The following is a 16,121-nucleotide window of genomic DNA, read 5'->3' as shown; positions in this document are numbered from 1 at the left end:
ATCATTCATTTGATCATGATTAGTACACGTACGCTATGCGTAGATCTTCCCCCTCTTATTTCTTGTACTCGTAAGTTTAGCCACCAAATATATGCTTAGCCGCTGCTGCAACGTCACCACTTAACCATACCTCACCCATTAAGCTTTGCTAGTCTTGATACCTTTGGAAATGAGATTGTTGAGTCCCCTGTGGCTCACAGATTACTACAACACCAGTTGCAGGTACAGGTAAAGATCACTTGACGCGAGCGCATTGATTGTTCATTTGGAGTTGCTTCTTCTTCTTCTTCTTCTTCTTCTTCTTCTTCTTCTTCTTCTTCTTCTTCTTCGATCTAGGATGGGTTCCAGGCCGGCAGCCTAGGATAGCAAGGATGGACGTCGTTCTTCTTTTGTCGTTTGTTTTCGTCCGTAGTCGGACCCTGCTCTTACTCTTGATGAATATGTAATGTACTGATGTGACTCTGATGTAGCTTGTGGCGAGTGTAAGCCAACTCTATATATTTATCTCTTCTTTTCAGTACATGTACTTGTAACGATATCCATTCTTGCAACACGACGAGATGCGCTTCTATCCCTGACGAGGCCTTCGTGCCAAATTGAGGATAGGGTCGCATCTTGGGCGTGACAATATGGCTAGCTCCCGTTCGTCAATGTGATGTACGCATGCATTCCGTGTGTCATCATACGTGCTTAGGGAAAAGAACTTGCATGACATCTATTGTCCATCCCTCCCATGGCAGCGGACTCCAAAAGGAAACTACGGGATATTAAGGTTCTCCTTTTAATAAAGAACCGGATCAACGCATTAGCACTTGGTGAACACATGAACTCCTCAAACTATGGTCATCACCGGGAGTGGTTCGGGGTTGCCGGATCATAACACATAGTAGGTAACTACAACTTGCAAGATCGGATCTAAAACACACATATATTGGTGACAACATAATAATTTCAGATCTGAAATCATGGCACTCGGGCCCTAGTGACAAGCATTAAGCATGGCAAAGTAGTAGCAACATCAATCTCAGAACATAGTGGATACTAGGGATCAATCCCCATCAAAACTAACTCGATTACATGATAGATCTCATCCTACTCATCACCGCCCAGCGAGCCTACGAATAGATTACTCACGAACGACGAAGAGCTTTATGGAATTGGAGAGGGAAGAAGGTTGATGATGACGATGGCGACGATTTCCCCTCTCCGGAGCCCAAGACGGACTCCAGATCTGCCCTTCAGATGAAGAACAGGTGGTGGCGACGCCTCCTTATCGAAAACGCGACAAAAACTTCTCTTTTTATTTTTTCTGGGACGAAAGGCAACTTATAGAGCTGGAGTTGGGGGTGGCAGGGCCGTGTGGGCCCCACAAGCCTGCCCACCGCCACCACGGGGGTGGTGGCGGAGCCAGGGCTTATGGCCCACTGGCCCACCCCCTAAGGTGGAACTTGGCGCAGATATTTTTCTTATTTTCCGAAGCTGCTCCCGGTAAATTTTCAGGACGTTTGGAGAACTTTGATTTCTGCACAAAAATAACACCAAGGCAATTCTGCTGAAAACAGCGTCAGTCCAGGTTAGTTCCATTCAAATCATGCAAATTAGAGTCCAAAACAAGGGTAAAAGAGTTTGGAAAAGTAAATACGATGGAGACGTATCAAGGTCGTCGTGGACGTCGTGGAAGTAGTGGTACTCCCGATCTTGTCGACGGTAGTGGTACACAGGTTGGAGAGGAACTAGGCGAATCCACGATCTTCAGGGGTTGACGGCAGCAAGAAACATGGTCGTCTAGCACTTGCGTGAACCAAATCGAAACGACACCAAGCTTTATGGACGTCGCCTCCAAATGTCCAACCCAAACCAATTGCATCCGAAGGCAGCAAGGAGCCACGACACGGTCGGTGACAGAAACAATAAGCAATAGAGGCAACAGTAGGCTACATCAACAGCAGGCGACAGGAGCATCAACCCGTGAATGTAGGAGGAGGCAAAGGGGCTCGGTCAGCTCATGGATGAGAAAAAAACGGTGCGACCTGGGGCTCTGGCAGTTGAGAGGAGGCGGCCCTATGCACCCGCGAGCAGGAGGTTGGGAGATGCGCCCGGCGAGGGGAGCTCAGCCGACGGAGGTTTGCACGGGGGCGTGAGGCTCCGTGCGGGCGAACGGCGGCGTGGAATGGGGAGCGAGGCACAGACCATCGGGGCCAGGCCTGCACGACGGAGAGGCGAAGCTAGAGGAGGAGACCCTCGAGGCTCCTTGGGGACGGGCTGCTGCGGGGAATGGCAGGGCCATGGCAGGCTCGGAGAAGGCTGCAGCAAGGTGCGAGGGGCTCGCCGGGGTGGTTGCAGCCGATGGGATTGGGGTGGGGAGCTCCTCCTGTGAGCTGTGTGTGTGTGGCTGTGCTGGAGGAAACGAGAGGGAGAGGGATCCAGAGGAGAGCGAGGGGGATCGGGCTGGCTAGGGTCGGCGGCAGCAGGGAGGGAACCGAGCAAGGGAGCTCTCTCTCCCTGGCGCTAGGGTTCGGCGGCGGCAGGGGTGGCTCGACCTTGGGCCAGTTGGGTGTGGAGGAGAGAAGGAAAAAGAGAAAAAAAGGCCCATGGGAAAAAACAAATAAGTTGGCCTGTTTAGAGATAAAAGGATTTCTCTCTACTATAAACCAAAAAAAGGAAGCAAACAAGTTATTTGGGGGGTCAATAAATCCATAGTGAGCTGCAATTGTCATGTGGATACACAAAATAATTCAAAAGCGCCACAACTTCAAATAGAGTGAAAAGAGAAAGAGCGTTGACTTAGAATATTGGAATCAAAAGAAATTTCAATTGCAAGTGTGTTACTATTGGATTATTTTATAGTAGCTCCCTAATCAGAGGATATGTTATCAAGAGAGTCACCATGTGAATTCCCTCAATTTAAATAGACCAACAGATCTATGCAATTTATTCATTTAAGTTGCAAAAGATTAATGACATGATGAATACAACAAACAAATAATTAACACGACGATAACGGAATAAAAGGGTAATCTTCTGCAGCGTCTGTCTCGGTCTGTCACACCTTGGTACGGTCGCGCATCCATCGCCCGTGTCCTCTCCTTGTCCGGCGCCCTTGTCCTGCTTGTCAGGGTGGTGCGGGCGGCGTCTGCTGCGTGAGGCACGGGCGAGTGGCTGCGTGAGGCGGGGGCGAGCGGCGGTTGCGGGTCAAGCAGGGGCGACGATGCGAGGCAGGGGCGAGCCGCGGTTGCGGACTAAGCGGGGGCGGCTGCGCCAGGCGCGAGGCGGGGGCGTCGACTTTACGAGGCGAGCGGGGGCGAGGTGAGTTTGCGAGCGGTTCCTGAACGTGGACGTGGGTGATTTTCATTATTAGCATTGTTGGTTTCGTTAGCGAGGGGATCAATTTCGTTAATGACGTTTTTAGACCCTTGATGATGTAATTAAACAGTTCAGATTGTAAGTTGGATCTTCCCATCCTTTTTTAATGTAGTAGATTAATGATGTAATTAAACGGTTGAGATTGTAAGTTGGATCTTTTCTTTTGTTCTTTTTAATGGTATTAGATGAATAGAAGGGGTTAAGTTGGCTTTTTGGGTCACTGAACCAGCGTCCCCACACATACACCCTCCTTCCAAAACAAAAAGCAAACATTGCGTCCCTACGCGGCAAACTTCACTATTTTAACCTTTTTGCGTAAGTTCAGTCGAATTTGACTCTGGTTGATTTTTTTCCAGATCTGACCCTTTTACTACCGTCACAGACCTTGACGGTAGGGTATAACAACCTACCGTCAAGGCCCTTGGCGATAGAAAAAGAGCAATGCTACATCTACGTAAATGTTTACGTACGTTTACGGGATAGTCTGATTTGGCAATCATTGATTGGATTAAGAGGAGGGTGAGACCCACCCACCCCTGGAAATCAGGGAGGCATGTTTACATTAGTTGGAAGGTTTAGTAAACGTAAGTAAGATTTAGTAGATCTAGCATTTTTGTAAAAAAATGACCTACCGCCGGAGAGGCTGACGGTAGCGCATGTGACCCTATCACCAAGGGGTCCGGCGATAGGCACTCGTACTTACCAGATTTATAACTTATTTTTTTTATGATAATCATGCAACCGTATCACCAGGGACCTTAAGGTAGTTTGTTATACCCTATCGCTCACGGCTCAAGGCTTACGTAAAAGTCAAAACAGTGAAATTTGCCTCCCTACGCCTCCGCTGTCTGTGCGACGCGCAGCAACAAAAAGCGAACAAGGAGGGCGACTGGGCGAGCAACCACAACCAAAACCCTAACCAACGCGAGCACCACTGTCCCTACGCCTCCGCTGTCTGTGCCACGCGCAGCAGATTGGCGCCCGGATCCAATGGCGCGCTTATTGCTGCTGCTGTAGCGCAGGGCGGCGAGGAGTCCGGTCCTCGGATGCGGCCGATCTGAGGCGGCGGCGAGGAGGACGACGAGGGGATGTCGTCCGCGCCGGCGCCAGGTGGGGCGTTCGACCGCTACGTCCAGCGCGGCAGCGCGGTGGCGGTGCCGGCGTCAAGCGGCAGCACGGTGCGTCGTCCAGTGCTTACCGTCGCGTGGCTATGGGTTGCCTGCGTGGCGGGGATAGTGGCTTGGCTGGGTTTGGGATTTCGTGTGGGTTTGGCATCCAACGCTGATGGCAAGAATTTCGGTTCCGTGTTCCCGCTGGCTCTGCAATTCGGAGGGTCCTGGGCTGCGACCGTACGCTGCTCCTGAGCGCTCTTTGTTAGCACAGAGTGTTTGCTTCGCTGCTATTAATAGGTTTGGCCTGGCCTTGGTTGGATTGCATTGGAGGCGACGGGGAGATTTTATGCCTTCTTTGGTCCAAGAGCTTTAACTTCCTGGCTAATGATGATATTAGTGGGTATTGGCAATGCAGCTTAGATTTGGATCCTGAGGGCGAGCTTTCCATTGGGGTGTAGCATGGATCATGTTAGGACATGGACTATCTGTGGAGATTTTTGTTAGTTGCTCAATGCAAATGCTATGGCCGGACAGTTGACGATGGTTGAATTGGGACAGGGTGAACAAATGACTTGAAGGGGGTATATTTGCTGTACTGTAAAACAGTGCAAAAATGACTAAGAGGGGTTGTCAAGGAAGGAATAAGGAGTACAGCGTTTATAACAAGGATCTACATGATGTGGAGGTGGATTATTCATAGAAATACATTTAACGTTTCAACTTCCAGGTGTGCAAAATGTGGGAATTCTGCATGGGTATTAGCGATGCAGCTTAGATTTGGATCCAGAGGGCGAGCTTGCCATTGGGGTGTAGCATGGATCATGTTAGGACATGGACTATCTGTGGAGATTTTTGTTAGTTGCTCGATGCAAATGCTATGGCCAGACAGTTGACGGTGGTTGAATTGGGACAGGGTGAACAAATGACTTGAAGGGGGGATATTTGCTGTACGGTAAAATAAAAATGACTAAGAGGGGTTGTCAAGGAAGGAATAAGGAATATAACGGTTATAACAAGGCTCTAAATGATGTGGAGGTGGATTATACATAGAAATACATTTAACGTTTCAACTTCCAGGTGTGCAAAATGTGGGAATTCTGCATGGTTTTATGAGTTTGTGGCTGCAAAACATGCAGATATCATGGAAGTGCCAAACGGCGTTTGGGCGATACTGCCGGTGCCTATAACATTACGGCATACTAGATGTGCATATAGCCTTGTGCTCTCTCTGTAACTTAATATAAGACGTTTTTTGAAACTGTCATAGTGTCAAAAAACGTCCTATATTAAGTTACAGAGGGAGTATCATTTAAACTGAGAAGCTTGACTTACTCCAAACTCTTAATGAAGCATGATGGAAGAAAATATCCTAGTGCCAGTATAGATAGCAGATGGTTCATTCCATCTTTATTGGGTAGTTCAGAATTCAGTATTACTCAATGTAACTCTTAGTAACCAAAGCATGCAAAATTCATATATGTGGTGGTTTGCTCACAATTATGTGATTTGTAAATTTTGCTTCAGTTTAATGCCACCCAGCAAGAAGCACTATACTTCCGCTAGTGCTAGATTTGGAATAACAATAATTAATTGTAAAAATATGATGATGTATCAAATATACATGTTCATTCCATTTGATTTCTTCTTTGGTCATGCTATGAATTTTGGATGCTGGTTTATAGAATTGTTTCATTGAAAACTCCACATAGCAGTTCCTTCACTTTTACCTTTATACCACTCCCTCCGTCTCAAAATAAGTGTCTCAACCTTATTACAAATTTATACTGAAGTTAGTACTCCCTCCGTCTCGGTTTATATGTCATCTTAGGTTGTGCACTGCGATCAAGACGAAGAGGAAAACGAGAGAAATTAATGTTAATTTGCTAATTAATAGCATTGCATGCAATGAATTGACCACTGCATGTCGTGCTAGTTAGTCTCAAGTCATTAAAAACATACACGTCCCACGTCTCTTATTGGTTGATTCCTTTATTCATGTCAAAAAACAAGAAACGAGGTGGAAGTTAATGCACCGCGCCTAAGTGTTTTGGGATTATTTGGTTTTCATAAGATGACTTATAAACCGAGACAGAGGGAGTACAAAGTTGAGACACTTATTTTGGGACAGAGGTTACTGTATGCTGTCTAATGCTTGATTGAGAACTCCACATTGCAGTTCCTTAGTTTACGTTTACTATACTCTGTCCATCTACATATATGTCTTAACATCATTCTAATCAGGTTTTCAAGAGTGGACCTCTCTTCATATCATCCAAAGGTATACTCTCTTGACTTTCCCTCTCGAACTAGCTGTTCCGCCCAGTTTAGTGACATGGATAAGAAAAATTATGAAGCCATATGTTTCCATGCGTTCTAGTATTGTTGTGTCAAGCCGTCAAAGCAACATTGGCATGCATACTTCTTTCTTTTTCTTGTGATTATCAGAGGAGCCTGTGTCGATATGCACTGGCATTTTTAATACCGAATCTTCCATTATTGTTAAATCGGTTGCTCAGGTTCTGTAGCCAAGTAGCGCAGTTGAATGTTGGGTAGTTCTCTAAGGAGGAAATCACCTTTAAATACACAAACTTTAAAATTGAAATATACGAGGAACAGAAATATGTGGTCATGTACATAGTTCCATCGTCACTCTCAAGTTTGTTAGGTTGTCTAGTGTACAGAAATTTGTCCACCAAATCAGCGAACCATATTAATCCTTTGCATATCTGAATCATGGTCTGTTAGAAAATATGTATGCCATATCACACACTATGGTATTTGGGTTCAGTCTCACGTGGCTGGTTATGATTATCTGATACAGTTTTTGGGTACCATGACTTCTTTTCTTATTGGGAAATAGAATATTTACATATTTGCTTTTCAGGACTTGGATGGAAATCATGGAAAAAACGCTGGTTCATCCTCACCCGAGCATCATTAGTTTTCTTCAAGAGCGATCCTGTTAGTACCTCTATTCTTATAAGTTTCCTTTTCATATGGGAGATGCAATACTTTACAGAAATATGCGATCCTGTTATTACTATTATGATGACCAAATATTTGAAATATTCCTCCCAAAGCGTAACTTCTCTGTAAGAGACGTACCCAGACAGCTGCTCGATCTGGTGTGAAGCAGCCTCGTAACCAGATCCTCTTGTACCCCAAAGAATGGGGCTGGAGGGCCACATTGGAACATGGGATCACATACAACCTCCCCTTCAAGAGGGGTGATAAATATCAATCATTCCCATCTTGTCACAGGCGAAGCCACATTCTCTGGTTCCAACCCTTTAGTCAAGCAGCCTGCAATCCGTTGCCCTGAGCTCACATACTCTATCTTGATAATCCTAGCATCCAGTTTTTCTTTGATAAAGAATTTGTCATTCTCTACATATTGAACTGGGTTGTTTGCTATGTTAATTGTGACTTGTTGTCGCACCTGTTAAGCTTCATGCACTAGCCAACGCAATCAAAAGTCCGAACTGATGAAAAGGGCTAGTGCAATCCACATATACTGTAACATCCCCTCTCACGTGTAACGGGGAAGACAAGTCAACACATGCAACCGGAAGAGAGCGATGGCGCGTGAAACTCACGTATGACTTAAGAGGTCTCTATGTGGACACAAAGGGGGGCTATCAGCAATTTTTAATAAATTGCGAAAGCCATGACTTGAACTCAAAACCTTAGCTCTGATACCATGTTAAGCTTCATGCACTAGCTAACGCAACCAAAAGTCCGAACTGATGGAAAGGGCTAGTGCAATCCACATATACTGTAACAACACCATACATTCATACAACACCTTCAACTCTTCTAATAGATTTCCGAAAAGAACTAGATTTCGCAAACAACATAAAGGAAGTATGAAAGGAAAATTCTGTCGAGGCAATCATATTTGTTTTGGTAGATATGCTCTTCAAGCACTTGAACCCGCTTGGATCACGGAGAGACAGTAGAAGCAGGACAAAGAGCATTAACACGATATGCACGTCGTGGTGGAAAGATATGGGTCCTTGTCCATCACAACTCACTCAATCCACGAGACATGGCTATGTATTCTACCTCTGCAGTTGATTTGGAAACAACCGGTTGTTTCTTGCTTCTCCAAGACACTAGATTTCCTCCTACGGAAACACAATGGCCCAAAGTGATCTCCTGTCATCGAGGGAGCTAGCCCTATCAGCATCACAATAACCATCCACAACATGGTGTCCATGGCTCTTGTATGTCATTCCTGTCACCTGGCCTCCAACTCTTCCACTATGGCCACCCACCACTTCGAGTCCTCCTTCGCCTCTTCCAATCAGTCGGAATTGACACGGACTGAAGTGAAGCAACAAATGCTTTGTGGGTTGCAGATAACGCTTCATAGGAGACATAATTTCATGTATCATTGCCATACCGTTTCTTTAGTATCTTGCTGTTGCTCGAGTAGTTCTCCTCAGAGCAATTTCCCCCTTAATTGAGCCTTCAACCTGATCCTCGTCAGAGAAGATGGAAATTACATCAGTACTATCCATTAGTGTCTGGTCTTGTTGCTCCCCCTAACGTGCAACCCTATCACCTCGCTTTCGTGAATACACCTTAGCTGCTCCTCTTGCTCAACTGTCCACCTTGGTACACTGCCAATCTGAGTCTGTGCATGCATCCATGAATACACCTTTAGTTGCTCCTCTTGCATTGGTGTCCACCTCGACACACCAACAGTCTGAGCCGGTGTAACTACATCATCGGTGGAAGCTTATCTGTGAAATCTTGGGTGGAACTGGAAATTTGTTTATTGTGAAAATCAACTCACACGGGTCAACTCCCTTGATGATTTCATACCTGTCACCTGGGATGGCGTGCGGTTGATCAAGAAGGTGCCGATCACTTTTCAAAAAAAAAAGGTGGCGATCATGACAACTTCACTCCACAAGAGCCTGGCCACAATCATGGTGAACATCAATGCCCGGGCCACCTCTAGCAGGTGGCGAATTTTGTTCTTTGCCACCCCATCCTGAGGAGCTGTGTCTGGACAATATGTTTGATGTAGGATGAGCTAGTCAACACGAAAGTACCAATGGCCTTGTTAACATACTCGGTGCCATTGTCAGATCTGAGTGCTTGAATTTTCACATTAAATTTAGCCTGAGCAAGTGCATAAAAACTTTGAAGCAATAAAACACTTCATCTTTATGTTTCAAAAGATATACCCAAGTCATCTGTTAATGGCAATCAATGAACATAACGAAGTACTTCATACCACTGGACATGTCCATACATCAGAGTGGATTATCATAAAATGTTATATGCTCCTCATCACCTTACTCACATATGAGGTTCTGGTATGTTTAGCAAACTCACACGCATCACAGTGCAGCTTGCTCTTGTCCACACCTCTCATTTCATCAGGAAATACTTGAGACATCTTATCAAAAGACACATGTGACATGACCCATCTTATAGTGATGGATAAAGAGTCTCCTTATCCTCAGCAACTTCAGCTAGCATGTGCATTCTGTTATGACCGGTACAACGTACCAACGGAGGAGGCCCAATGGGCAGGGTTAGTTACGGGCTTAGCCCAAGTTATCTTAGCTATCTTAGAGTCCAAGTTATATTAGAGTCCAAGTTATAAGTTATATTAGAGTCCAAGTTATATTAGAGTCCAAGTTATCTAGGGTTTAGTGGAGGTTGTCCTCCTATATAAACACATGTACCCCTTCGATATTAAGCAGACAATAAACAGTATTCTGTTGTCGTCTCCCTCAGGAGACGGGAGCCCCAAACCCTAGCCGTCTCTCTCTCTCTCTCACGCCGCGACGGCGCCCAGCCGCCGGCGCCCCCAGCCTCGCCGCCCGCACTTCCACCCCTACAACCTACGTCTGAGACCTGGTAGAACCCTAGCCTCTACCAATTTGGTATCAGATAGCTTTGGTTCGATGAATTTGTCGGACCTTCCCACCACCACCGCCGCCGCCACCACCGCCTTCCCCGCCACCTCGCAGTAGCCGCCGTCGTCGCAGCAGCCGCCGCCGCCGGTACTACGGCCCTGGCGGCCGAAGCTGCCCCCGTCCTCTGCCCGGCGGAGATGTCCTCGGCGATCCGCGACCTCACCCTGGCGGTCTCCAACCTCCGTACCTTCCTCCAGGCTCCGTACACGGCCCTGCCACCATCGCCCCCGCCGGCGGCGCCCTTCGCGCCACCGCCCCTGGCCACCGTCGCGCCCCAGGGCCTGCCGATCAACCAGGTCAGGTGGCCGCCTTCGCCGTCCCCGCTGCCAACGTGGCTCGACACGCCGACCTACACGACGGTGCCGCTCCAGCCGACGGTGTTGCAGCGGCCCGCCACCACCTTCGGGGGGTTTGGCGGGTATACTGACCCGTACGTCGGGAGCTCCGTGGTGCCGCAGCACCCTCCTTCCGCCGCGCTGGGTCGCCACCAGGGCGCCTACGCGGCCTCGCCGCACGTGCAGCAGCCGCCCCGCTTCACCAAGCTGGAGTTCTCCACCTACGACGGCACCGTCGACCCCCTGAACTTGCTCAATCAGTGCGATTAGTTTTTCAGGGGGCAACGGACCATGGCGTCCGACCGCACATGGATCGCCTCCTACCACCTCCTGTGGCGCCGCACAGACGTGGTACTACGCCCTCGAGCAGGACGAGGGCGGGATGCCTCCATGGGAGCGCTTTTGCGACCTGTGTCTCCTCCGGTTCGGCCCCCCATATGTGGGAGCCGCCTGGCCGAGCTCGGCCGCCTTCCCTTCACCACCTCGGTGCAGGACTTCGTCGACCGCTTCCAGACGTTGGCCTGCCATGCGCCTGATGTCACGGCTCGCCAACGCGCCGAGCTCTTCGTCGGCGGCCTTCCCGACCACATCCGCATCGACGTTGAGATGCGCGACCCCCAGGACCTGCAGACGGCCATGTACTACGCGCGCGCGTACGAGCAGCGCGCCAACGCCCTGCAGCAGGCGTTCCCGGGCCGCGACACGCGTCCCCCGACCCGCCCCGCCCCGGCAGCCGCCACCCCGACACGCCCCGCCCTGCTGGCCACTACCGCGGCTGCCCCCGCGCCGACACGCACCTTCCGGCGCTTGACGTCGGCCGAGCAGCTCGAGCGGCGTCGCAAGGGCCTATGCTTCAATTGCGACGAGCCGTATGCGCTGGGTCATACGTGCGCCCACCTGTTCTACTTGGAGACCGTCGACGACGCGGAGGTGGAGACTCTCACCGCGGAGCTCGACGCCACCACTCTCGGAGGCCGGCGTCACGACCTACAGGCCGGTCGATGCGACCGCCTTCGTTGTCTCCCTTCATGCCATGGCTGGCATCAAGACGGCAACGACGATGCTGCTTCCGGTGACGATCAATGAGGAGCGTCTCACCGCGTTCGTGGACACGGGTTTGACGCACAACTTCCTGTCCGGGGACGCCATGCGCCGCCTCGCACTCCAACCGGCGGGCTCAGAGAAGTTCAGCGTCACTGTCGCCAACGGGGACCGCCTTGCTTGCCAGGGGGTGGCGCGGCAGGTTCCCGTCCTCATCGGCGACGAGCCGTTCTTCATCGACTGCGTCGACATTGACCTGGGCTGCTACGACTTCATCCTCGGCATCGACTTCCTGTCCACTCTCGGCCCCATCCTTTGGGACCTCGATGTACTGTCCCTCATCTTTTGGCGCGAGGGCGGCTGTCGCGTTCAGTGGACGGGCACCGGCGGCTCCGACGCCGCGACTCCGTAGCTCCAGTTGATGGCGGCCGCACTGGACGAGGCGCATCCCCTCCTGGCCGACCTCCTGCAGCAGCACAGCGACATCTTCGACGAGCCACAGGGCCTCCCTCCCGCGCGGCCCTGTGACCACCGCATCCACCTGCTGCCGGACACGGCGCCTGTCGCCGTGCGTCCGTACCGGTACCCTCAGCTGCAGAAAGACGAGCTCGAGCGTCAGGTGGCAGTCATGCTCGCGCAGGGCATCATCCGGATTTCGACATCGTCGTTCTCCGCCCCGGTCCTCCTTGTGCGCAAGTCCGACGGCACATGGCGCTTCTGCATCGACTACCGCGCCCTCAACGCCCTTACGTCCAAGGACAAGTTCCCCATCCCCGTCGTGGATGAGCTCTTGGACGAGTTACACGGAGCGCGCTTCTTCACCAAGCTCGACCTTCGCTCGGGCTACCATCAGGTGCGCATGCACCCCGACGACATCGAGAAGACGGCGTTCCGCACTCACCATCGCCACTTAGAGTTCCTGGTGATGCCGTTCGGCCTCTCCAACGCACCGGCGACCTTTCAGGCCCTGATGAACGACGTGCTCAGCCCATACTTGCGCCGCTTTGTGCTTGTTTTCTTTGATGACATTCTTATCTACAGTGCATCTTGGGCGGAGCACCTACAACACGTGGCCATCATCTTCAACGAGCTTTGAGCGCATCGTCTTCACCTCAAGCGCTCGAAGTGCTCGTTCGGCACATCCTCCGTTGCGTACCTGGGGCACGTCACCTCGGCGGACGGGGTAGCGATGGACGCGGACAAGGTCGCCGCCGTCGCCGCGTGGCCGACCCTGCGGTCACCGCGAGCGCTCCGTGGCTTCTTGGGCCTCGCCGGCTACTACCGGAAGTACATCCGGGACTTCGGCCTCATCGCCGCGCCACTGATGCGTCTCCTTCGACGCGACGCCTTCTCCTGGGACGAGGAGGCGACTACGGCATTCGAGGCTCTCCAGCGGGCGCTCACGACGGGACCCGTCCTCCAGATGTCGGACTTTGATATGCCGTTCGTGGTGGACTGCGACGCCTCTGGCATCGGCTTCTTCGGCGTCCTCCACCAGGGCGAGGGACCGCTCGCCTTCTTCAGCCGCCCCTTCGCCGCTCGCCATCACAAGCTCGCGGCCTACGAGCGCGAGCTTATTGGGCTGGTCCAGGCGGTGCGCCACTGGCGGCCTTATCTTTGGGGCCGGTCGTTCCGTGTGCGCACGGACCACTACAGCCTCAAGTTCCTGCTGGACCAGCGCCTCTCCACCGTTCCGCAGCACCAGTGGATTAGCAAGCTCTTCGGCTTCGACTTCACCGTCGAGTACCGCCCCGGCCGTCTCAACACGGTCGCCGACGCCTTGTCCCGCCGCGACACTGAGGATGTCGCGGACGACGTCGCCTTGGCTGGCACTATCATGTGCATCCGCTCCGGGCCATCTTTCGCCTTCATCGACGACATTCGCCGGGCAACTTCGACGCCGCAGACACGCAGGGCCTGCGCCAGCGCCTTGACACCGGCGAGCTGGCAGCGCCCTGGCGCTTGGATGAGGGGCTGCTCCTACATGTCCGCCGCATCTTCGTGCCCGACCATGGCGACCTGCGCCACCAGGTCCTGACCTTGGCGCACTCTGCAGGGCACGAGGGCGTGCAGAAAACTCTCCGTCGTCTCCGTGCTGATTTTTACATCCCCGGTGATGGCGCGATGGTCCGCGACTTGCGGTCGTGCGTGACGTGCCAGCGGAACAAGACGGAGACACTACGACCCGCGGGTCTACTGCAGCCGCTGGACGTACCCTCCCAGGTGTGGGTGGATATTTCCATGGACTTCATCGAGGGCCTTCCCAAGGTGGGCGGCAAGTCCGTCATCCTCACGGTGGTTGACCGCTTCTCCAAGTACGCGCACTTCATCGCCCTGGGTCATCCATATACAGCCGCTTCCGTGGCGCGGGCCTTCTTCGACGGCATCGTCCGCCTCCACGGTTTTCCTTTGTCCATCGTCAGCGATCGTGATCCCGTGTTCACGGGACATGTCTGGCGGGATCTCTTTCGGCTGGCGGGCGTGAAGCTCCGCATGAGCACGGCGTTCCACCCTCAGACGGACGGCCAACCCGAGGTGGTCAACAAAGTGATCGCCATGTACCTGTGCTGTGTTACTGGTGATCGTCCACGAGCTTGGGTGGACTGGTTGGCGTGGGCGGAGTACTGCGGCAACACCTCCTATCACTCTGCCCTGCGCACCACGCCTTTCGAGGTGGTCTACGGGCGCCCTCCTCCGGCGATGCTCTCTTACGAGCCTGGGACGGCTCGGTCCCAGACGCCGGGCGACTTACTCCGCACCCGCGACGACATTCTGGCTGAGGCGCGCCAGCGTCTTCTCCAAGCACAGCAGCTGGCCCGGAAGTACTACGATGCTCATCATCGCGAGGCGGAGTTCGCGGTGGGCGATTGGGTGTGGCTGCGCCTCTTCCACAGGACCACGCAGTCTCTGGACCCGCGCTCCAAGCGCAACTTGGGACCTCGCTACGCCGGTCCCTTTCGTGTGCCGGAGCGTGTCGGCACACTCGCATACCGCTTGGAGCTGCCAGCTGGTTCTCGCCTCCACAACGTCTTCCATGTCGGCTTACTGAAGGCCCACCGCGGGGACCCTCCTGCAGCGACGCCGACCCTTCCTCCTACTTCGGATGGCCGCCTCCTTCTAGCTCCCGCGCAGGTGGCGAAGGTGCTGCAGGCGCAGCAGCGCCGTGACGTCTGGCATGTCTTGATACAGTGGGCCGGCCTGCCAGAGGAGGAAGCGACTTGGGAGAAGCTCGACGATTTCCGCCAGCAGTTTCCAGATGTTCAACTCGAGGACGAGCTGTTTGAGAAGGCGGGAAGAGATGTTATGATCGGTACAACGTACCAACGGAGGAGGCCCAATGGGCAGGGTTAGTTACGGGCTTAGCCCAAGTTATCTTAGCTATCTTAGAGTCCAAGTTATATTAGAGTCCAAGTTATAAGTTATATTAGAGTCCAAGTTATCTAGGGTTTAGTGGAGGTTGTCCTCCTATATAAACACATGTACCCCTTCGATATTAAGCAGACAATAAACAATATTCTGTTGTCGTCTGTTGTCGTCTCCCTCAGGAGACGGGAGCCCCAAACCCTAGCCGTCTCTCTCTCTCTCTCTCTCACTCTGCGACGGCGCCCAACCGCCGGCGCCCCCAGCCCCGCCGCCCGGCACTTCCACCCCTACAACCTACGTCCGGGACCTGGTAGAACCCTAGCCTCTACCACATTCCCTCCTGGCCCGTCATGCTGCGGTCCATGTACCATAGCCCCCTACGCCTCGTTCCAGTTCCAAGAATCTTGGCCATCGATCTCTTCTGGATCACAAACACAACCTTGTCAAGAATTATTCGGCAATCAATTTGGTCAACGAAAGCACTCAAGGACACTAAGTTCACGGGAATGGCACATGTAACATTGATGACGATTCAATACTCGGTGTGCAGCTGACTGTCCCAACACCTGTGATGGGCTGGATTGTGCCATCCGTTGTGTGAATGTTTTTCTGATGTACGAGAGTGTGGAACATAAGATTTATTTTGTGGGCTGCACCCAGTCAGAGTTTATTTTGTGGGCTGCTGTTGATGTGTGTTCAGTGTCACCTTCATTTGTATTGACAAAGTCATAGCTGGTAGCAGTCTCCTGTCCTCCTACAGGCTGCTTCCCTTCAGCTGAAGCAACTACATTTGCCTTGGGAGCATTCCAGTGAGGAGCATTCCAAGAACCACCACTCCCATTGTGAGGAGCATTCCAAGAACCACCACTCCCATTGCGATCACGACTCCCATTCCGACCACCTTGGCTGCTACTGCCGCTATCGTACCCTCTGCCTCTTCTGGGTCCAGTGCAAAAATGGCTGATTTG

The 16,121-nt window shown here is 51.9% G+C and overlaps 1 protein-coding gene across 3 annotated transcripts in view; it reads left to right on the top strand.

Moving 5' to 3' along the window:
• Positions 1–4,187: 4,187 nt before the first annotated feature.
• LOC123448582 (rho GTPase-activating protein 7-like) overlaps positions 4,188–16,121 on the top strand; it is a 49,579-nt gene continuing 37,645 nt past the window's right edge. For 2 of the 3 annotated variants that reach the window (XM_045125530.1, XM_045125529.1), the window contains exons 1-3: positions 4,196–4,541; positions 6,717–6,753; positions 7,360–7,436. In XM_045125530.1, coding sequence (XP_044981465.1) covers positions 4,452–4,541; positions 6,717–6,753; positions 7,360–7,436 — 204 coding nt within the window. In that variant the 5' untranslated portion in view covers positions 4,196–4,451. Of the gene's footprint in view, positions 4,542–6,716; positions 6,754–7,359; positions 7,437–16,121 lie in introns of all 3 variants that reach the window. The other variant, XM_045125531.1, reaches the window with a different exon arrangement.

The sequence above is a fragment of the Hordeum vulgare genome, chromosome 4H (genome assembly GCF_904849725.1).
Source record: "Hordeum vulgare subsp. vulgare chromosome 4H, MorexV3_pseudomolecules_assembly, whole genome shotgun sequence".
Lineage (NCBI taxonomy): Eukaryota > Viridiplantae > Streptophyta > Magnoliopsida > Poales > Poaceae > Hordeum > Hordeum vulgare.
The sequence above is the reverse complement of the archived record's forward strand: the minus strand, read 5'-3'. Positions and strand labels throughout refer to the sequence as shown.